The sequence below is a fragment of the Seriola dumerili genome, unplaced genomic scaffold, assembly GCF_002260705.1.
Source record: "Seriola dumerili isolate Sdu_G_001 unplaced genomic scaffold, Sdu_1.0 BDQW01012242.1, whole genome shotgun sequence".
NCBI classification, from domain to species: Eukaryota; Metazoa; Chordata; class Actinopteri; order Carangiformes; family Carangidae; genus Seriola; species Seriola dumerili.
In genome coordinates, this window is record NW_019186497.1 from 266,896 (window position 1) to 289,959 (window position 23,064).

A 23,064-nucleotide genomic window follows, 5' to 3' on the forward strand; every position below is an offset into this window, starting at 1 on the left:
TTTAGCATTCTTGTTCTTAATTTGAGTGTTTCAGAGGGAAATATACTTTTTACCATACAATGTTACAGGTTAAACTGTCAAACAGCATGGCTGGAATGACCCACCAGGGGGCCTTCACTGATTCACTGTTCCTTCCACTTTATGCGCACTTAGTTACTCAGCAACCTTCACGTGTTCATCTTGTGCATTGCTCACAGAGAATACACATGGCAGCTTCAATATATTTTGCTTAGAAACCTACTATTCGTCCCCAGGTATGCGCAGTGTCAAGTTCATCCCTGGTGTTGTGATTACACTCAAACTTTTTGAAAAGTGTTCTATGTAAGCAGACGTCAACTGAATTAATAAAGGTCTTAACACTATACATAGGACCTCAATACTAGTGTTGCAATATTATGTAAAAATCACTCAGTTGACCGATTTGCACTTAGTTAAATGGTAACAAACCAACTGTTCAGGAATCACAGGCTCTAGGGCCCCAAGGCTGCTGTCCACTTTTTGTCTGGTTGGTAATCCAGTTTTGGCAAACACCAGATACAACACTGTAAAAATTACCCCAACCACTTATAACATTAAAATACTTCTTATATGTTTATGCATCAGTAAGATTCTAGTAATATAACAAAACACTAACAGAAGCCACTCTGTTATACAATGAACACTTTAACTTTTGATGATTCAGTATATTTTGCTATGGATGGATTACAGAGTTCCCTGTAATCCCAGTCGGCCTGGGCCAGAGCTTTTATATGAAGTGACTGTTAACACTGATTGTTGGAATATCAGTCAAATGAGTACAAATAGATACAACACAACCACAAAGAGACACAAACTCACTACAAAAAAATGCAAAATGACAAAGACAGACTAAGAGACACAAAACAACCATAAACATATTTCAGTCTGGGTGTCTTGCGTCTGTGTGTGTCTGTCTGAATTTTTTTATATTATATTTCTATATGTCTGATGTAGAACGTGTTATTGTATAGTTATATTAACACTTTCATTTAAGTAAATGGCCTGAATAGTTCCTTCACTACTGCTCTTATATTATCTTTTACAAAATGATGAGCTGAATTAATTGTTCTCTTTTATTCTCTGTATGTTGTGCCTTTCACACAGTGTAATGAATTAGTTTTCTTCTTGCCCTTTAAATGATGCCTTCACTGACTGCTGATCAGCCACGTATCGCCACGTTTGCGCGCAGGCGCAGTGCAGCCACAGTTGTGTTCCGGGGTCGGTCAGTCAGTGTACACAGTGTCAAAAAAATCATCATTGTGTACATTTTTCTTCTCTTTTCACATATTTATCACACGGAGCGCGGAGAGTGGGGTCTGAGGGTTTCTTTAGAAGGAGAGACGCTTTGAATACGGCACAGAGAGGACGTCTGTAAAGATGAACTTCTTCAGAGGAGTGATCGGCGGGCAGGCAGCCGGGCCGCAGCCGTCCGGAGCGGAGACGGTAGGAGACCAGCCCGGCTAGCTGCGGCTAGCTGCAGTTAGCTTCGATTTCACCACCGTGTATGCGACACACTGAGGCTCACCAAGAAATAAATGTGTTTTGTACTGAAGGTTGATTAGTGTTTTCTTCCAAAAAAACACATAGATTGATTAAGACACCGGGCCATGCCTTAATAAGTGACAACAGCGAGCTAGTCAGAAGGCTAATTAGCTAACGTAGCAGATCTGTCATTCAGCAGCTGTGGGTCTGTCCATGACTTATCTACTGTATTTCTGCACGTAGCAGTGATGAGTGGAAAAAATAATGAAAGAAAAGTGAGGATTGTTTTGAGTGTCAACCTGCAATCGCTCACTCAACATTTCACTACAATACTTTAAACAATGAAGAATTCAAATATGCTCATTTCGACCATGAGGGATAATAATAGGAAAGGAAATACATAGAAAATAGGCCTTCGTTTTTGATAGTATACAGTCTACATGTCATGTATGGTTGCAGCTAATGATTGTTTTCAGTAACGATTATTCTTCAATTTTAGTCAAACTGTGTCAGAAAATAGTGAAAATTCTCATCACCATGTCCTTCACCATAAATATGTCCAATTTACAGCGTTATTAAATTAATACAAGCTGAGAATCCTCACAAGGTATAATCCTATGGAACGTCAATACTAAAACAATCAACACCTTCTACATGTGATGTATTTGTTTGCAGGACTTTCCTGGCATTACAGGAGGGTCAGAGACACATAATCAGATCTTTGTCTTTAGACATTCCTGTTTTGGCTGTTTAGAGATGTAGCTTGTCATTCCTGCAGAATTGGCAATACATTCCTCATCAGCGTAACTGTGTGTTAAATTTTCATGTCATCGCTCTCTCAAAAAAGACATATGCATATATACATGTAAATGAGGCAGAGTTATGAACAAAAAAGTAATGATGATATCTGTATTGACAGATCCAGAAGCTGTGTGACAGGGTGGCCTCCTCAACGCTCCTAGAAGACCGCAGAGATGCTGTCCGGGCACTTAAGTCCCTCTCTAAGGTAAAGCATCAGAAGACAGTTGATGGAAAGAGGTGCAGTAGGAATACACTCACTTGCTAGTTTATTAGGTACACAAAGTGAAAACCCATACAGTCTAATTCAACAGTCCTTTATTCACGGAAGTCATAATGTTCAGCTTTTGATGAAACTGTTATAGAGAGGTGTTGTTTAATTTCATGATCATTTTGGAGTTTGTAGTGTCACTGGCTGGCTAGTGTTGGGTTTTACTGAGGGGTGTTTCTAATAACACCTGTCTTTATAAAAACCAGTTTGATTGAAAACTGAATATTATAATTCAAATTATCATTATTATTATTTCAAAGGTGGTGATTTGTTGCTGGGTTACTGTATTTGATTGCGTTACATGATTGCATGTTTTATCTAGGTGGACATAATAAACCATAAGCTGTGAATGTATGATGGAGTTTGTTGGTAGAGAGCAGCTGTCGGCAAGGAGAAATCTGCAGTGGAGTTTAATCCCTGTTGCCCTGGACTGTATTGTTATGTAAATTAATGGAGACATTTGTTTCCAATGTTTCCTCCGCTGTCACATTGTTTTTTATGTAACATCAACAACCAATAATAGGGGTCATAGATAAAGGTCTTGTTTGTCAGACTCTGCTGATTAAAATGAACTAATCATTGGCATAGGCATTGACCAAGTCACCTCTCAGTTCTGTTCACTTTCAGTTTTGTCACTGACTGCCCCATCAACCATGAGTAATGAGTTTATCAGGCATGAATAAGGGACTTAGGAGGCACAGGGTTGCACATTAACAAGCAAGGGTGTCAGCGCTGGTCAGGAACACAGAGATAGATGTGCAGACTTCCTGTATGTTACAAGAAAAACACTATAAAGTTCACCATTGTTAATTTTCTTTGTCTGCACAAAATGCTTTTGTCGATTGATCTTATGATTATTATTAAAAATGCATCTATTGGATTGTAAAGCAGTGAATGGTTTATATTTATGATATGCTGCAGTGTCATTAACTGTCCAGATCTCTCAGGCCATCCAGGACATGTCTGCTAGCTGTCCTCAGGTCAAATCTGAACATGGAACAGCAGAATTCAGTTTTCATGCAACATGTATGAGGAGAAACCTAAAAAAAACAGCAATGGATCTTTAAAGTTAAAACTTAACGGTTCTCTGATGCAATGATTTATTTCATTCATATCCTGCACTGCACTGTAGCTGCCTTGTAGCTTTTGTTCGCCTCTGTTTTAACAGTTTTAGCTTATTTTTATGTTTTATTTTATTTTACCCTCATATTGTCATATTTATATGTGTGTGTTAATATTGCCTTGTTTTTCTTTTCTTTTGCTTTTAATTGCCTTGTTATTGACAGGTAATATAAAATTAAACGTTGCTTTGCCTTTTATCTGTTGTAGAAATATCGCATGGAAGTTGGCACACAGGCGATGGATCACTTGATTAACATATTGCAAACTGACAGGTCTGTTCATGTAATGTTTGTGTTTTTGTTCGGTCTGGTATCTGTCATGTTGGGCGCTTTGTGCCTATTATTATAAAGTAATTTGTAGTAGGTGTGTTTTGTTGGACTCCAGATCTATTGACAATGAAATCTATGTTTCAGGTCTGACTCTGAAATCCTCGGCTATGCTTTGGACACACTGTATAACATCATCTGCAATGATGAGGAGGAAGAGCAAGGTATTAAACCCTCCCATAATTATCATAAATTACGAAATTCACCTTAAATTGAATGAATTATGTGTCTCCTGTAAATACTCTTGAATGACTGAGCCGTTGTTTTGTTTGCATGTGTAAAATGAGTTCAGTTCATGCGTCAGTTTGCACACCCCTTTTCTATACACTGATAATGAGTGCTTCATGTAAAGGTTCTCGTCTCTCTTTTCTCTTCCATGTTTTAACCCTACAGATGAATCAGAAGGTAAAACTCTTTGTCTGTGCATGATGCCCCCCCCCCCCCCCTAACAGCCAGCAAGCAGCACTCACAAATCATAGGTTCTTCTTGGTTGGGATGTGGAAAAGCAGCACATTATTCTTTTTTATACCTCCTGCAGTATCCAGATTGAAAACAATCTGGCTGTGTTTTGGTTGTTGTTATTAGCCTGTCTTCATGAGAATCAAGGCAGGTCATTTTCTACACTTCTTCAGAGTGGTTGAATGAGTGCTAGCTTTCGGGTGAGCTTTAAACTTCCTCTTCCCCCCCCTGCCCTCACAGACGCAGTAACCCCTCTCCCTGTCTCAGGGAAGCATAAGAATGTTTCCGTGCCTGGTCAGTACTGAAACTAAGCCAAATGTGCAGTAGTTAGAGTACTACTAGAAAACTAACGTAACTAAAATCAGCAATCAAATGACTGGAAGATGTTTTGGTGGTAACAAGAATGCTTCACTAATGCCATCACATGCTCCAGCTTCTGTCTCTTAATAAGTCTTTTCTTTTTGTTCCTTAGTTTTCCTCACATTTTAATACCTGATTGTTTTTGCACTGCTGTGATGAAATTTTACACTTTAATTATTGAGTTGTTTTTTTGTGTGTGTCTTCAGTATGTAGCAGTTTACCCAAATGACAAAAAACATATTTCCTCATCTTCCTCTGAATGTATCTAACAATGCAGATAGTTTGTTTCATTTCCACAAGGGTTGTGATCAGTGGGTTATTTACAGTAACAGAGACGTTGTTGATAACACCAGATGTTGCTGTTGGTTTAAGAAAATCTACATGAACTGATATTTTTGGCTACATTATAAAATTTTTAATAGTGAACATGTTAGCAAAAAGTTGCTTATTTGCATATCCAACACACACATGGGTGAAAACAGCTGCCTGCTGTAACTAGAAATAAAACCGATGAGAGTGATCCAAAACAGTGAGCTGAAAGGTGCTAAAGAGTTTTGTAGATCTGAGGGAAACTTTAGAGTCAGGGGATGTTTCTCTGTGGGTTCATCCCTTTCACATTACACACAGTCATCTGATCCATTGTTAATGTAAACATGTTGCAGCCTTAAATGTAATTTTCCAAAAAAGTTCTGTTCATCTTCATTATTCTGGGGTGGAAGTAGAAATCTTACACTCAGTGTGGACAGGATTAACATCACCATTTTACCACAGAAGCTGAATTTTACATTGAGCTGGTAAATGAAGGAGAGAAAATCTTCCAGCTGAGAAAACTGAGAGATCCATTTTAAAATACATGGACGTGGCTCCTGTAGGGATTTTAATTACAGGACGACCAGCGAGTTCACTGAAAAAGTAATTTCAGCTGTAGCTATTACAGGGGAGAGGGTGAAAAATGACCTACATACACGTCCCGGATAAGATTAAAGTCACTGACCAGCTCAGGCAGTTTTAAAATCACCCCACGAGGAGAATAAAAACCGTCCAAATGGGGCCTTAGAGATGGATTATATCAAAACATGGGTCAATAAATCTGAAACTACCTGCATTGCTTGATGACACCAGAGGTGAATGAGAAAATATGTTGTTTTGTAGTTTGTTGTAACAAACCCTTAAAGAGGAAATACCCTTGTCTTACTAAAGCTCTCAGTTCATCCCACATTAAATGTTTATTCCTCTGTGTCACAGTAGAATCCTCATCATAGTAACTTCATCATAGTAAATTCACCCTCCCATCATCTGTGTGTCACCCCTTTTTTTCCCCCCAGTAGGCGTGTTCACAAGTGTCACCCTGAGCATGTGTGCATTTATTGGACAGATTCACATATTTGTTGTAGCTTCATTGTTTAACAGCAGAAAACCAACATTGATTTCACACCATCTTGCAAGATTGTGAGAAGTTTCAGGTCCAATATTGACTGCTGTCTAACTCAGGCTGATTGCTATGAACAAACCCCCTGGTCCCCTCAGTAGAGAGACGTCTCCTGCTGTATTTCTGATTTCAGCTGTTGATCCCCCCCTTTTCGCAGATGAGAACGCCCAGAAACAGGCAGATGACCTGGGTGCCCTGTTTACAGACAAGTTCATCCAGGACCCTGAGCACGTGACCCTTCTGCTCACTCTGTTGGAGGTACTGAATTGTGTCTACTCCCGTGGCAAGACATCTGTGTTATCACATTTGTCTAAGCAGCTGCCCATCAATGTATTCATGTGGTTTTGTGATTTTAGGAGTTTGACTTCCATGTGCGTTGGCCTGGGGTGAAGCTGTTGACTGCTCTCCTCAAGAACCAGGGTGTCCAGCTCCAGGGCGTCATTCTGGTCAGCCCCATGGGTGAGTTTATCCGCTCTGTACCTGCACCTTCAGTTTTTATAATCACATCTCTGCATGTCTTTTCTTGAGCCTCTTATTTTCCTGAGAAACATTTTTTTCCTTTCATAGGTGTTTCCAGATTGATGGACCTATTGGCAGACTCTAGAGAAGTAATTCGTAATGATGTGAGTTCTTTTTTTCTTCTGTTTAAGCTTTGTACTAAACCACATATGAAAGCCTGTTCAGGTCTTTACATCATGACAGTTAAATATCAGTGTAATACCGCAGCAACCAAACTTTCAGGAGATACATGACAACCTGTGTTCCACCTTCCCACAGGGCTTGCTGTTGCTTCAGCAGTTGACTAAAGGAAATGCTGCCATTCAGAAAATAGTGGCCTTTGAGAACGCATTTGAGCGTCTGCTAGATATCATCACAGAAGAGGGCAGCAGCGACGGAGGTAAAAATTGTTGTAGATAAACCTATGGTCTTCAAAGTAGAATAAAATGGTTAGATTGTTGTTGATGTTGCTGCGATTTATATCCTGACCTGAACGGTCCTCCTCCCTGTGTGCAGGTATTGTGGTGGAGGACTGTTTGCTGCTGCTGCTCAACCTGCTAAAGAACAACAGCTCCAACCAGAACTTCTTCAAGGAGGGCTCCTACATCCAGAGAATGAAGCCCTGGTTCGAGGTCGGTGACGATAACTCTGGCTGGTCTGCGCAAAAGGTCACCAACCTCCACCTCATGCTGCAGGTAACCCGGGACCGTCATTTCGAGCTGTTGCACAAATCTCCAGATTATCAGTTCATCACGCTGATCAGTTTTCTGTTCCTAATCCCAGCTGGTGCGAGTCATGGTGTCTCCAGTAAACTCTCCTGGAGCTACAGCCAGCTGTCAAAAGTCCATGTACCAGTGCGGCCTGCTGCAGCAGTTGTGCACCATCCTCATGGCCACTGGTGTGCCTGCTGACATCCTCACTGAGGTGATCATAATAATAATAATAATAATGATAAACCCAATACAGAGAACAGTTGCTCACTCAGGCCTGGCTACATTAAAGCAAACTGTGTTCAAGCTTGTGATCTGGCCGCTGTCTTTCAGACCATCAACACTGTATCAGAGGTTATCAGGGGCTCACAGGTCAACCAGGACTACTTTGCTTCTGTCAATGCTCCTTCAAACCCACCAAGGTAAGACAACAACCAGAGAGCCAGGATATTAAATCTCCCATACCCATCTGAAAGGAAATCGAGCTAATGACCCCACTTCCTCTCTTCCTCATCTCTCCATAGACCGGCCATCGTGGTCCTGCTCATGTCCATGGTGAATGAGAGACAACCATTTGTGCTTCGCTGTGCTGTCCTCTACTGTTTCCAGTGTTTCCTCTACAAAAACCAGAAAGGCCAGGGGGAGATAGTGGCGACGCTGCTGCCCTCAACCATCGATGGTCAGTTACACCGAGTTTAGAGTTTCATAAGTGGCCTTCAGTTGTTGTGCTATAGTGTTCTCGGGTTTGTAGACAGTTTGCACATCTCAGAATCAATCGTAGCAATAGCAATCAACATTTTACTTGTGATAAAAATACTGCTTCTGCTCTGAGGGAAAAACCTGGGTAATCTTGAAGCCTCCTATTCCCACTTTGAGCGATTAGAAGTTTACGCTGAGGAATGAAAGGCGCTGCTGTTCCTAACTGTAAAACAAAACTAATGTAGGTTTATAGTTTTCCCCAGTAATTGTTTTATGGATTCAGCAAAACACTCACAGACTCATCTACAGGATGAAAATCTATGATAGAAAATAGCATCACTGTATGATGAGCATTTAACACACAAGTGGAGTGTTTTTTCTTTTTAAATAACGTGACCAATTAGACTCAAGTGAAAAGGCTTTCCCAATTTATCTGTATTGATTACCCAGAACACATCCTCATCTATATTTAGAGCAGTGATATTATGTGAGACATTTATAAGACTTACAAATCCAGGGACTTGTTGCCGTGTTTATTGGTGAAGAAGTATACCGTGCCTGTATATGGTATTTGAACATTTTTTGCAAGGAACCCAAACTATCTCAGTTTAGCTCTAATTACTTGTCAGTGAAGCCTAATTTGCAAAAAAAAAAAAAAAAAAAAAAGTTTGCTGCCAAATTGGTGCAGTTTTTACTTTCTCCAAAGGTTTACAGAGTCAGGCCTGGAGCTGAATGGGACTCGATATTCCTGAACAGTCTAATCTTTGTTAAAGGTTTTGCATATTATCACAATCGTAAATGGACTGTTGTTTATTCTGCCTGATACCTTCAACTTTATGAACTCGCTCACTTTTTCCGCAGCCAACTCCATCTCAGCGGGCCAGCTGCTGTGCGGAGGCCTGTTCTCTGCAGACTCTCTGTCCAACTGGTGTGCGGCTGTGGCCTTGGCGCACGCCCTGCAGGACAACCTCACCCAGAAGGAGCAGCTGCTGAGGGTTCAACTCGCCACCAGCCTGGGCAAACCCCCCGTCTCGCTGCTGCAGCAGTGCACCAACATCCTCTCCCAGGTAGGACAGTGAAAATGATGCTGCTTGAATGAAGCGGATGCTGATAGGTCATGCGTGTGTGGGTAGCATAGCTTTGTGTAAAAACATACTCAAGTGTCAACAACAGTGAACAGAACAGTGTCACATTATTGTGGTTTTGCAGGGAGATAAGATCATCCGGCGGGTGAGTAAAGTGTGTGTGTACTGTGTCTGCGTGTGTGTTTTTTTTTTTTTTTTTTTTTTTAAATGTTTGGGCGGCACCTGTCCTGAATATTTTGGCTTGGCATCTGTAGTAGGGGTCTTGATGGCCCACGTGTTGGGGGGTCTTACTTCCCTTTAACTCTTTACTACCCCTCCTTCTTCCTCATAAGGGTGGCGCATGGTTGCACTCTTCCCCACAGACTTGGAAGCCCTAGTTGCTCTCACTGTTCACTGGTGGAGTGTGGGGAAGTACACAAGTGGACACCCAAAAGAGGTTCAGAAGAAAGGGACACAGCAGTATCTCGGTTGATATCATCCTAACGCCTGCTTTGAGCTCTGACTTCGGACCGTTTGTCGTGCTGCAAAGCGTTTTCTGTCTGTTCAGGAAGTTTTGTGCTGCAGCGGCTTTCGTGCCTTTTCCTGTCCAAGTTCTTATTTACATGTACCTGCTTACAAATGTGGTTAAACTTTATACTTAGGAGAGGGTGAATCAGTTTTCACTGTGGGTTCATAGGGTTCTAAAATAGGTTTTTAATGTTCAGTGTTGAAATGAAGGCTGACATTATTCAGCCATGCTTAACCGACCCTCCTGGTTCTCCTGGCAGTTTCTTAGTTTAAATTAATGCATCCCTTGGAGTTGCCATTCTTCTGTTTTCTTCCCATTGTAGATTTCTGCAATGTGATGAATGGCAGTCTGCTAAATTGCATGAACTTACAGTATGTGCACTTTCCTGGTTAAACTCCTGGTTATTGGTTGACAAACTCCTTGCTTTTAGCTATCTTGGTCTCAGGTGAGTTGCATCTGGAAAACTGTGCCCCTCTCCCTGGTACACGTTACTTTGCTAATTAAATCCAGAAGAAGGAACGAGGGGGGGCCAGCATCCGGTTTAAGTGTAGGGGTCTGGCGTAATGCCTACTGACGAAGCAGGCGAGTGAGATCTTGATGAACGCACCTTGGGTCGTGGAATGCCACTTTCTGCTGGTTAAGCGGTCTGAGTAAGTAAGTAGCTTTATGCTCCTTCCAAACTGTTTTTCGGAGGATCAGTTAACGTCGGAACCTCCCTCCCCCCACACCTCTCCGACATCAGATAAGGGGATCAGTGTCTAATCATTTCTGTACCTTTCTGAAACTAACAATCTGGCATTGACACCCTCTTCACTCCATGATTGGCCAGCTGTGTGGTGGTAAGGAGTTGCCGAGGATGAGAGGCACTGAGTGAGTTAGGGGGATACTTAAGATGAGTTCAAGGTGAATTAGAGGGTCCACTCTGTAACTCTGTTTTGTGGGGGAGTGTTGCCTGTGCCTCGGCAGTGACGAGCAGTTTGGGGTATCAGGCCCACTGGGTCTGATCGTAGGTTCTGTAATGACACGACTGGTGCTTTGTGTTTTAATTACCAGACATGGACTATAATCAGTGAATGAGACAGTGGATAAGTTCACCTGGTACCTGAACACCATAGGCTAAAGATCAATAATTAATTTTTTTGTTGAGTAATCAGATGAAGAAAAGAAGGACGCTGTCAACCTCATGGTAAACTGGATTAAGTGTTGGGGGGAAGCTGTTGGACAGACCTGGTAAACCCAAATGTGCAATGAAGTTTAACTCCGAATATCTGACAATGGCAGCAAAGAAGAAATAAGAAGTCTTGTTGAAGACGGATGAAGAGACACCTGAATCAGCAGATGGGTACAGGAAAGGCTGAGGGACTGCAGCTTCTGCAGTTATACAAACAAAAACGTCTGTGTCAGAGGAGTTTGTGGGAGACAGTGGAGAATAACGTTTGCTGCCCTCGGTGAGCCTCTGCCTCTCGTCTGTATGTCTCGCCACCGTGGCGCATTATGTCGTCATGCTGGCGTCTGTGACTCTGTTACTATACAGACACAATAACTCAAGAACGATACATAGTAGAAAAGTTCATACTTTCATCACAGGTAATCCATATGGAGTAGATGATCGGATTAGATTTTGCACCTTGCTGCATATATTTGCATATGAATTAGGGCTTTATAATTTATAATGCTATGTTGTGTCACATTTTACCTTTATCACAAAATTGCAGCTCCTGTGATTTCCATATTACACTTGGTCATAATGCAATTTTGATAATTAATTATATTTCGATTGATTGTTCAGCCCTAATATGAATGAAGGAACACTGAATTCCCAGAAATTGCTCGAACTCCTTAACACTTTAAGTTGACACGTTCTAATGATACCAGATATGTGGCATAAAAGTGTAAAAAATCTTTGATAATAATGAGCCACTTGGAGTAATTAGGAAGAAACTGATTGGCACTGATGAAAACTCAAAAACAAAACATAGTAGAGACTTCATCACAGGTACCTCATATGGAGTGGATAATTTAGACTTGCTTTGCTGCATACATTTGCATATCAATGAGGTAAAACTGATTTTTGTTCTTGATGACAAACTACTTACGCTGTGAGCATATGTGTTCTTCTTTCCATGGAAATCACGGCAAGACACAAGCTAAGTGTCTCTTGTTAGAAAATGGTGAGCTCTAATTATTGGGTATTCAGATGAGTCAACAGGGTGTTATTTACTAGTGAGGGTAAGATGGAGCGAGAGAATGATCCGTGAACTGGCGTGGCATTTTCACTGAACTGCTGCAGTGTGGAAGGAGCTGAGCCTGAAGGCAGAGCTCTTGATTTACCAGTAAATCTTCATTCCAGCTCTCACTTGTGGTCACTAACTCGGGGTTTAATGATTTGTAACAAAGAGACTGTAGATGCAAGCAGCAGCAATTGGTTTTGCACACCGGTTCTGAACAGGTTGCCTTCTGGACACTGGACTGTGAAGGTATTCCACACACGTCCAACCGGTAGGTGACCAGTTGGACCAGTGCAATACATTTGGATTGCCCCCACCTCAACACCTGCCTGTGATACCTTCCTGTTTGAGCCCCCAGGGTTGACAAGACTGTGGTCAAGGTTAAAATAATGTGTGAATGTTGCGTCATGGTGGTTTTCAGTTTGAAGGGAGGGACAATTCTTCTGTGGTTTTAACCACAGTCGCTCACGCAGACACAGAGAAGGGACCTGTGTTTGTTCAATTAATACTTGTGGTCATTTTCCTTTCTTTTTGTTTTCTTCTTCATTTTTGCATTACGTCAAATTTGGAGACAAAATCTGAAAAGGTGATTTCGTAAGTTTTTGCTGTATGGAATGCTGATAAGTTTTTACCCACACTGTCATCGCTCAGAGCTCCATACTTTGTCGGTTTTGGCATCTTTTGTTTCACTACAGGAAAGAGGTCTGCGCTTCTTAAAGCATGTTGTGCATTAAGTGTTAATGCACCAGCTTATAACAGCTACAGTGTAGAGTGTACAGATTCTGCTCATCTCTGCACTGTGTTTAAATCTCTACTGATTTTTCAATTTACATTCCAGCTCCATGAAAATCATCCTTTCTTTTTCTACTGTTGATTGAGATTAATTTTTCAAAACTGGCAAAAGTTTCCTATAAATATCCATTGGAACTCAACTTTTCTAAAGAGGAAGAACATCCAGGTTGAGGTCTGTTGTAGATCTTAAACCTCCTACATGCTTCTCAAAGCTGTTTTCATGGAAATGCATGATCACCTTTATATCACTTTTTAAAATTTTTTAATTATTATTACAGTTCCTTTTTCATTATCAAAAAGCACATTTAATGGCTTTTGCTTTGCATGTGCTTAAAGCTGGAAACAATAGCATTTCAATAGCAGTTTCAGAATGTTTTGATCATCAATTATTTGCAGAATGAAAATTAGAAACCACAAAATACTAGAAAATTGTGAATTTGAGGAATACCCGATGGTTGAATGTAAAGTGTTTTTTTAGGCTTGAAAGACGTTGATTTCCTGTGACAGAACTGCATGCTCTGGGGAACGAAACCTTGTTTGAATATACTGAATGTATTAATTCTAAATGTGTGCTAGTCTTTTGTTTGTGTTATTAACTACTAATGATTGATGTGATTGAGGTGCTTCAGATTAACGTGGAGTGATTTACTTTGTCAGTATTTTTTGTTGAGTTGCACTTGGCCCATCAGAAGTGTTGCATAAATATTGTCCTAACAAAATCAACTTTTGTTGCCATTTTATCTGCGCCGTTCAACAAAACATTGGCATTCATTTTGTTGGATTTCTTTCTTGTTGCACACTCAGCAAATGCCAATTAAAACTTGCTCTTTAAAGAAATTACAAAAACTATTGCTTAATTGATCTTCCAATCTGGACTTAATCTAAAAGTTTACGACAAGAATTAAAATTCTAATACATCATAATATTGGGTGCCATTCTGATACTGGTTATGAACATGTGCTATGATGTACATAAACTTCCACATGTAACATCTGGTTCTTCATTATCTAAACTCGAGATGTTTTAATATCTCTATAATGACATATTTGGTCTTCATAGGATTCTCGTCAGCAGGTTTTTTTTTTTCCTCTCATTTCAGATGCATATGTTGACCTGTTGTTGATGTTTTGCTCTACAGGGCAGTAAAGTACAGACGAGGGTGGGCCTCCTCATGCTGCTGTGCACGTGGATCAGCAACTGTCCGATTGCTGTCACACACTTTCTACACAATCAGGAAAACGTTCCCTTTGTATCCTTGAGGCAGCTCACAAGCCACCTGTCGGTGCCATTACAAGCTTTAGAAATTCTGATACCAACTTACAAACTTGAAACCAGACCCCTTAGGAACCCATCCCTAAGGGAAACGTACAGTACATGCAAGTGTTGAATGAATCCTTGACTTGCTGCCTCCTGCAGCTGACGGCTCAGATCTCAGAGAACCTGGGAGAGGATGAAAGGCTGGTTCAGGGCCTGTGTGCGCTGCTTCTCGGCATCTGCATCTATTACAACGACAACTCACTGGAGAACTACACCAAGTAAGCGTCTTTGACCCAGTTCACACACTTTGTTTTGCTACACAGAGGGTGAATGTGTAGTGTTTCAGAATATTATAATAAATCAAATCAGTTCTTGTTGTGTGATGAGTTTACAAACCTAGTGTCCATGCTGTTAATTAATCAGATTTCTCCCCTATCCACAGACATATATTGGAGCAGCATTGGTATATTTTAAGTGTATTTTAGTTGATATGTGCAGCTGTGGCTCAGGTGGTAAAGCGAGTTGTCAATTAATCGTGGATGAGAGATTCACATTGTGAATAATGTTTCCATTTGATATATGATGTATTTAGTAAAGTGACAGTGTGGTTCTTTTAGTGGGAAAGTCATTCTTTAGCACTTGCTGTTGTTATGCTTTACAGCTTATAATAGTTGGATCAGTACAGTTTTCCTTTCCTTGCTTTGCTTTGCTGATGCAGGGATACATCCCCTGCCATTTGCACTGGTGCTTTTTTAAAGGCGAAGGCTGGTCACACAAAATATTGATTTGAATTAGATTTTTCTGCTCACTGCACTTTGTATAAAGTTAATTGATTAATTAAAGCATCCTCACCAAAACCTTTGCACAGTACTACATGTCAATCAAACGATGTTGTGTTGGTGTGCCGTTCAGATGACAGGTCTACCTGACTTGTTTTTGATCACTGATTTGAAACTGAGACTCTGTAGAGGAAAAGCACAGTTTCATCTTGTGATGTGTGTTTGAATCAAACAAAAAACCTGCTGAGGAAACCGACTCATTCAGTGTGTCACTAGTCGTGTTGTTACAAGAGATTTGTATTTCAGTCAGTTTTAATTGAATTCTATGGTGAAGACAGACGGCTACAAGTAGTGACCTTTCATCTCACTTCAGTCTCTACTTTGTTACTACAGGAATGTTTTTCCTGGCCTGAGCCCTTTTTGTGCAATTAGTGTGCACCCACAGTTTGTTTACAGTTATAAATGTGTATATGGTGAGAAGTAATCAGGTGTGTCTTGCAGAAATGTTAACCAGGGGGTTCTTCGTGCCCTAGCCTGATGAAGATGAAGCGAACTGAGCTTCTGTTTTCATCTACCATTTGTGACTTTTAAGACTTCCCCTGTCCCCTCTGTCGCCCTCAGAGAGAAACTAAAGCAGCTGATCGAGAAGCGCATTGGAAAGGAAAACTTTGTAGAGAAACTCGGCTTCATCACCAAGCATGAGCTGTACTCGCGGGCGGCCCAGAAGCCGCAGCCTGTCTTCCCGTCTCCAGAGCAAATGCTGTTTGACCATGAGTTCACCAAGCTGGTCAAAGAACTAGAGGGTCAGTCAGAGACATTTTTTTTTTTTGTCTGCCAGTGACGATACCTTTCTTATTACAGTTGACAGTTTTCATGAGGTTTTAAGAATAATCTTTACCCTCTACTCTACCCAGGTGTCATCACGAAAGCAGTTCACAAATCCAGCGAGGAGGAGAAAAAGGAAGAGGAGGTGAAGAAGACATTAGAGCAACATGACAACATTGTAACTCAGTACAAAGAGCTGATCAGAGAACAGGTGAGCAGACTCATCCACACTTACACACTTATACACAGGCAAAGAGCTAAGTAGTAGAAGTGCCATTTTAAGTTCTACATGTGGTTTGTTTTTAATTTGTGTGCATTTGATGTCATTTGTATTCGATGTGCTGTCCTGTTGACTGTGCTGCTTTAACTGTGTGATCTTCAGGATTCTCAGATCCAGGAACTCAAAGAGCAGGTAGCATCTATGACTTCTCAGAACGAACAGAAGCAAGCTACGATCACTCAGCAGCTGTCCCAGATCCAGCAGCACAAAGACCAGTACAACATCCTGAAGCTAAAATTAGGTGGGTTCACCTCACAGCTGCTTGTTGTGTCCTCCAGAAAGAATAGGAGTTGAAGAAGAAGTTGTACATTTCTGTTTTTTTTTTTGCTTTTTTTAAAACATGAACCAGTGTAAGTTATGAATGGAGAGGATTACTTTGAAAGTCATGTATGGGTTTGATTTAGCAAATGTTATGTGTAGTAAATGTGCTAAAGGACACCTATATATATTAACAGTCTGACCCTTGTTTTTAATAGTTAGTTACATTTTATTACCTCATCCCTGAGATATGGAGCGACAGTGATATGCAGCGATATCTCTAGATAGCAGATACAGTTTTACAACAGAGCACATGAGGCAACCACACACACACACACACACACACACACACACACACACACACACACACACACACACACACGATCGAAGAGGTTTTAAAGGAACAGCTCAGTATTTTGGGAAATAAGCTTATTCACTTTCTTTTACAATCAGAAACAGTTTGTGGTTTTAGAGAAGTTTCATGTTCCAACTATCTCTTGGCAAACAGTTACAGCGAGTTATTCTCTTTAAAACCTCAAATTGTCATGTTTTACATTGTTCTTTGTTTACAGATTAAACAAACAGAATACCACATGTTAATTTGTGAGATTACAGGTACTGGCCGCGTGTTTTTTTTAAACTCTGGAGGAAGCCTGCTTCCATCCAAAAAAGCGATTAAGCACATGTCCTAAAATATCCATTTAAACAAGCCAACAGTTCAACTATATTATGTAAACCACTTATTGGGAAATGAAAATAAGAGTGAATGCACCAGAAATGTCCACCAGGCTGGTTGAGCTGTCTGACGGCTCATGCGGTTTTCTTGTTTCTCTGTAGTAACTCTGAGTCCACCATGACATATCTGAGAGATTTATGGTCATGCATTTAGACTTACACGACCTGTAGCTGCTTTTGCACTATGCACATGTAAACATACCTTATGATGATCAATAGAGATGTAACATCAACATTCAACTCACAGTCCAGTTTTGAGTCTTCACATTTGAGGAGTGTGTGTGTGTGTGTGTGTGTGTGTGTGTGTGTGTGTGTGTGTGTGTGTGTGTGTGTGGTTCCACCTTCAGGTAAGGAGAACCAGAGTCAGTCTAACAGCCAGGGAGACGTCTCTCAGGTGAACGGGCTGCAGACAGAAGAGCTGACTCAGCTCAGAGAGGAGGTGGAGGAGCTGCGCAAGCAACACACACTCCTGCAAACACAACTCGATGACAAAGACGCACTCATCAACACCCTGGTTAGTAACTGTCTACGTGTGCGTGTATTTGTGTAAGCTTCAGGTGGTGATGGAAAACACACTCCTCCAGACCCCACTCGGTGACACCCTTGGGAGTGTTTCGCAAACGGCAACAGTGGTCACTGTTCAACCACCTGAGTATGATTGATTGGTAGACAAACTGTCCTCCATGTCAACCCCTGTTCCCAGAACAACTGTTGACATTACTACACAATTTATGTTTAGTTTGTCTGGTCTAATCAGAGCCATACACAGAACATAAACAGCAGATAGACTTTGAATAATACATGACATATAACGGACATTACATTACAGCAGTAGATGTCAACTACAGTTTTCAAGCAAACAACTTATGACAGACAATTACAACAGAATTTCCAACCGTACTAGAGCTTCTTAGAAACACTTCCCAGGCGAGCACAATTTTATTTTTTGTCACATATTTTTGTTTCTGAATTAGAGCTGCAATTACTTTGTTAGTTGATTGACAGAAAATTAATCAGCATCTTTTTGGTAATTGATTAATTGTTTTAAGTTAGTTTTTAAGCAAAAACTCTGTTGGTCAGACAAGATGTTTTAAGATGCTGCCTTTGCCTCTGGGAAACTGATATAAACAAAACAATTAAACAAGAAAATAATCAGCAGATTAATCATCAATGAAACTAGCTGTTGTTCTGAATGTTATATTACAATTAGAACCGGACGTAGAGTTTTACCCCATCACAGTTAAAATGGCTGGTGATTTATGATTTCACTGTGTGTGTGTGTGTGTCTGCAGAGGTCAGAGGCGGCGCAGACAGCAGAGGGTTCAGCAGGAGGATCAGAAAACACAGAACTACTCAAGGTTCGGATTCATCATCACTGTACACTTTTCCCCGGTTTGAGTGAAACATACAGTAGCAGTCCAAAGTTTTGACACACTGTGTGTCCACACTTTTGACTGGTACTGTATGTTCTGTTTCTGATACTAACACTTGAAAAGTTGAAGAGCGTGAATTTTACCTGTGTCTCCTGTGTTTAACGATAAGTTTGGCATTATTCTATATTCACCTTCCTGTCAACAAAACCCATGAAAAGACCAAAGCCAACGTGTGTTAGTCTGTCTCAGGACTGTCTGAACACCTTCTGAACGTCTTGGTTACTGTATGTCCTCCTGACTGCCGTAAACAATAACATTTTTTTATTTTTTTTTTATTTTCTATAATACATTTTTCCGATGGTGAACCCTGCAGAAAACCCTGAGACAGTGTTTATGATACTGACTCAAAATAAACTGCAGTGCCCACGTTCATCGTAAAGAAGGAACATTTCATCCATTAACAATGGAGCTCTATGGCCCAGATGAATCAGATACACAGACAATACTTGTTAGTAAGATCAGATCACTGTTGGTTTTGGTCCTTGGCAGTACAGAAAATGTTGAATATTGTCCAGCCTTATTCATAAAACTTCAATTTTACATTTTTACATCTTTTTTTTTTTTTTGTGTTAAATTTGTTGCAGGAGCTGGAGGCTTTGAGGAGTCAGGTTCAGTCTCAGTCAACAGAAATCAACCAGCTTCAGACAGAGAGGGAAGAACTGCTCAGAAGAGCTGAGGCCGGGGTAAATATCGTGCAAATATTACAGTTTGTGCCAAAAAATATCACATTATTCTTAACAGATACTAAATGAATGAACCTTTTGTCTGGTTTCTCTCAGTCCTCAGACGTAGTCCACAGCAGTGACGGCTCATTAGACTCAGCCAAGATGGCAGAACTTGAGAGCAGACTTGCAGCACAGATGACTGAAACAGAGAGACTCAAGGTGTGTGGAATATCTGTGCAACAATATGTCTGTGCTCTGTCAAACGTTACACTTTACCTCCAGTTTTTATATAACAACAATCTCATCTTTTTTTCGTGGATTCTATCATATGTGTTTAGGGAAAAAAAAAACTCATTCACTCTCCGTCTTCTTCACTGATTCAGGAGGAGACAAAGAGCTTGTCGGGGAGCCGGGCAGACCTGGAGCAGCAGCTGGCTTCAGCCACCAGCACGGTGGCCATCCTGCAGACGGAGAAAGCAAAGCTGCAGACGGAGGTTCAAGAGTCCAAGAAGGAGCAGGACGACCTGCTGATGCTGCTGGCAGACCAGGATCAGAAAATCCATAGCCTCAAACAGAAACTCAAAGACCTGGGAGAGACGGTAGACAAACGATCAGTATTACATTTTTCTAAACTCATCAGGACATAGAGGAGTTTGAACTTGGACTGCCATGTTATCATCATCGTTCAGTGTGCGGGGAAATGGTGGTGATGTGAGTTAGTGAAAAATAGGTCGACTGATTAACTGTAAAACACAGGAGTAAAAAAAAATATGAAGTAACGTTTCACTTCAAATAACCTGAAGTTTTTAATAACACTGTTGCCACATCAGCTGGGGATACCTTTGTTAAATGTAGGTCTTTTTTCTTAAAGGCGATTAATAAGCGATTGTTGTGCCGATTACTTTATGATTTAATGTTTGGGAGATAAAATCCCATAGCCTGTGCTTGTCAAAAAGCAGTCAGACAGACTTTTGTCACAATTAAAATACAAAAATTTTAATATGAAGTAACCACATGATAAAATGCGGTACAATTGTCTTAACAAATCAAATGATAGCAAGTGCTGTAGATTTTAAATACACAGTTTCTATTGACAAAAACGAACAAAAATCGAAAACGAAATCAAACTTTGATGCCAAATTAACACTGATTGAGTGATGTTTGATGTTTCTCATCGTTTAGCTTTTGATTAAAATATTAATATTGTATTGCTGTGAGCGCACAGTTGTTACTGCAGGTGACTTAGACTCAGATCCTCTCTCGTTTGGATGATTACATCTGGACGAGGACGCTGTTCAGAGAGATTTTCGTCAGAAAATCAAGCTGAAACTGTAAAACTTAGGGTGACAAAAGAAGATTTTGAAAAGAAAAGTGGAAATTACACCCTTGCAGTCATTCCTGTCTGACTGTCAAGACAAAAACACCAGTGTATATTGGTGGAAACAGTTAAATGCTGGGTGTCTTTGTAGATTTCAATAATCTTAATGTCTCAGCTCAACCAGTGAACTGTGGTGGTAGTTGTTGGAAGTAGAGATATCATGACCAGTGAGTTTTACCATGGAGGAATAACTACTTGGCCGTGTTTTGTCTGTTTGCTTTAGTTAGACTGTGACCCTTTCCTTACAGGTGGAAGATGAAGACGACCTCGACGCCAGGGAACAAACTGATGATGATGAAGAGGAGGAGGAGGAAGAAGAAGATGAGGACTAAAGAAAAACACTGACAGAAAAAAAGGGAGAGATGGGAATTTGTCTGCCAGCAGGCAAGAAAAGACTTTACAGAAACACACGAGAGAAACTCAAGAGTAGGACTAATATACTGAAGGAGTTTCTTTATCCAGCTGCCATGCTATCTTCTATTTTCTTTACCCCCGGTCATCACATGCATTTGTTCAGGATAAAGTTCTTCTGTCCAAGATTTCAGCTTTCAGTGACGGCTAAAACCTTTGAACATGTCAGTGCATTCATCTCTGCTACTTTTCTCATCGGTTTGTGATGGATTTTACCAGTCTTGTGGTTAATGTAACGTATTGTCATATAGTTTGTAATCACGCTAGGTTAATTTTAACGCACAAGAGTTACCCGGAACATTTAGGGAGGAGGATTTCAAATGTAGCAAAAAATGCAACTATGGACAGATTTAATGTTATTCTCATTTTCTCATAAACGTGCTGGTGAGCTCCATCGGGCGGCTTTTTTCCCATCCTGCATTCCTGCTCTCACCAGACGCACAATGCATTAGGATCACCCGCAACATGTCACTGTGCTGCACCCTGAAATTTCACACCCCAATCAGTTCGAGTTCAGTGTTACAGTATTCGTTCTGTTTTGACGACACAACCTAACTGCTCTACAATATGCTGCAAAACACTGAGAGAAAAGATGTAAAGACAAAAAAGGTATTTTTGCAACTTTTTGTCCAGTACTGGCATCCAGCTTCTGTATGATATTGTGTAACTTATCAATTTATGAGCCACATTGAAATGAATAAAGAATCTATCGGTCTGTATGCCTGTATGGAGACATAATTGTAGATAAATTAAATTTTACTAAATCCACAATGAGACTTTTGTATTTATATTTGCAGGATTCTTTTTTGTCTGAATATTTGGCCTCATCACTTTTAAAAGTCCAGTATCATATCAACACAAATATGACGCCTATGTTTCAGTATGTTTCTGGCATTGTTATGTCCTGGATACTTTAGGATTAAATCATTCATTTAACAGGGTTTGGCTTTGATTAAATTAAAAATAAAAAATAAAAAAAATTCAAGTTAAAGCAAGATGTTTTCCAGGATATTGTGGTGTCACAGAACTCGGATCAGCTTTTCAAGAGTTGGTATATTTTTGAGTTTCATTGGTCATTAATCAGTTTCTAACTGAACTGTTTCTGAAAGGCACAAAGCTTCTGGTTCCATTTTTCAGAAAAAAGCTCCTCTGAGAAAACTTGTTTTGTTTGTGCACATGTGGAGGCTGCACGAACAAACCCCGCTACACCCCAGGGAGAATTTTGAAGCCAGACAACTTGTCTGAGCAGCTCAAGTATTCGACTGCTGAGCCTCCAGGTGACGAAGAGACTGATAACACAGTTCACTCTTGGTTCTGGTAAACCACGCCTAAAAGGTTTCTGGTGTAGAGAAACATCTTGTGCGCCATGTTTCCACAAGGTTTTACACACTGTACAAAAAAACATGGAGATCTAAAGCTCATTTATGAAGAGAGCTGTTGAACTAACCTTTAGCACAGGACTGGCATGTTTTATGATTATGTTTTTTTATCTTTTTCTTTTTCTAAACTTGTTAAAATCATTATGTCATCTCTTCAATACACCTGTGAAAGCATTGTTTTGCAGCTTTATCTATCGCTGCCCATCTTCTGGACATATGTAGAGACGTCTGACCAATCGTCATCCACCTCTAAGAGGAAAATAATTCCTCTGAGGAGCTGAGAAATGGAGAGTAAGGTGGAAGGAAATGTGACACCGTCCTGGAATGGGGGTGTAAACCGCTCTGTGACTGGAAGGGAACACTGAAACACCACATTGTCCCATACATTTGGAAAACAAGAAAAACAAAATGTGGATTTATCCTCACCTGCCCTGTTTCCTCACATGGCACAAGTCGTTCACGGAGATTGTCAAGATAAAATGATTGTAAGAGTGTGTACAGTTTGTGACCTCTCTGATCAGGGTGGCTTTTAAAAATATTGTAATGGCTGAGTTTCAACACTGGGGGGCAACAAACTCTCAAATAAAGATGAGCACTGAACATAACATGAAATGACATATTGTATGTTCTTAAAAAGGAAACTTGGGTTATTGTTGTGGGAAAGGTACCTAAAAATTTAATTTGGCCATTTCTGTCACTGTTTTTTGTTCCAGTAGTAAGTATTTACCCACAAGGCATTCTGTTTAGGATCTACTTTTTGTCACCTGAGAGCTCAGAATTTTCCTACTATATATGATATTGAGAATTGCATTTCTTCTATTAAACCAGGACAGCCTGAACCAGATATCAGAAAGCACATGAACCGTTTATCTACACACA

The 23,064-nt window shown here is 40.4% G+C and overlaps 1 protein-coding gene across 3 annotated transcripts; it reads left to right on the forward strand.

The window, feature by feature from the left end:
• The first annotated feature begins 1,227 nt into the window (after positions 1-1,227).
• On the forward strand, positions 1,228-22,772 carry uso1 (USO1 vesicle transport factor). 3 transcript variants are annotated; one of them, XM_022770104.1, is made up of 27 exons: positions 1,228-1,461; positions 2,420-2,506; positions 3,899-3,963; positions 4,105-4,181; positions 4,411-4,422; positions 4,717-4,770; positions 6,423-6,523; positions 6,622-6,724; positions 6,833-6,888; positions 7,043-7,163; positions 7,280-7,458; positions 7,547-7,687; positions 7,807-7,895; positions 7,998-8,152; positions 9,034-9,239; positions 9,382-9,402; positions 13,924-14,034; positions 14,202-14,320; positions 15,443-15,624; positions 15,736-15,857; positions 16,029-16,167; positions 17,267-17,433; positions 18,212-18,277; positions 18,937-19,035; positions 19,132-19,236; positions 19,401-19,616; positions 20,644-22,772. In XM_022770104.1, exons 1-27 carry the CDS (start codon positions 1,396-1,398, stop codon positions 20,725-20,727), a joined length of 2,943 nt encoding a protein of 980 aa, XP_022625825.1. In that variant the 5' UTR covers positions 1,228-1,395; the 3' UTR covers positions 20,728-22,772. The 3 variants fall into 3 exon arrangements, with proteins under 3 accessions (XP_022625825.1, XP_022625826.1, XP_022625827.1); XM_022770105.1 differs by lacking the exon at positions 9,382-9,402; XM_022770106.1 differs by lacking the exon at positions 4,717-4,770.
• The last annotated feature ends 292 nt before the right edge of the window (positions 22,773-23,064 follow it).

Excerpts from the sequence above, each read along its gene's own strand:
- uso1 (XM_022770104.1), top strand. The coding sequence starts at position 1,396 with ATGAACTTCTTCAGAGGAGTGATCGGCGGGCAGGCAGCCGGGCCGCAG. Across the intron at positions 8,153-9,033 it reads GCTGCCCTCAACCATCGATG|CCAACTCCATCTCAGCGGGC; the intron begins GTCAGTTACACC and ends CTTTTTCCGCAG. Across the intron at positions 19,036-19,131 it reads TCAGAAGAGCTGAGGCCGGG|TCCTCAGACGTAGTCCACAG; the intron begins GTAAATATCGTG and ends GGTTTCTCTCAG.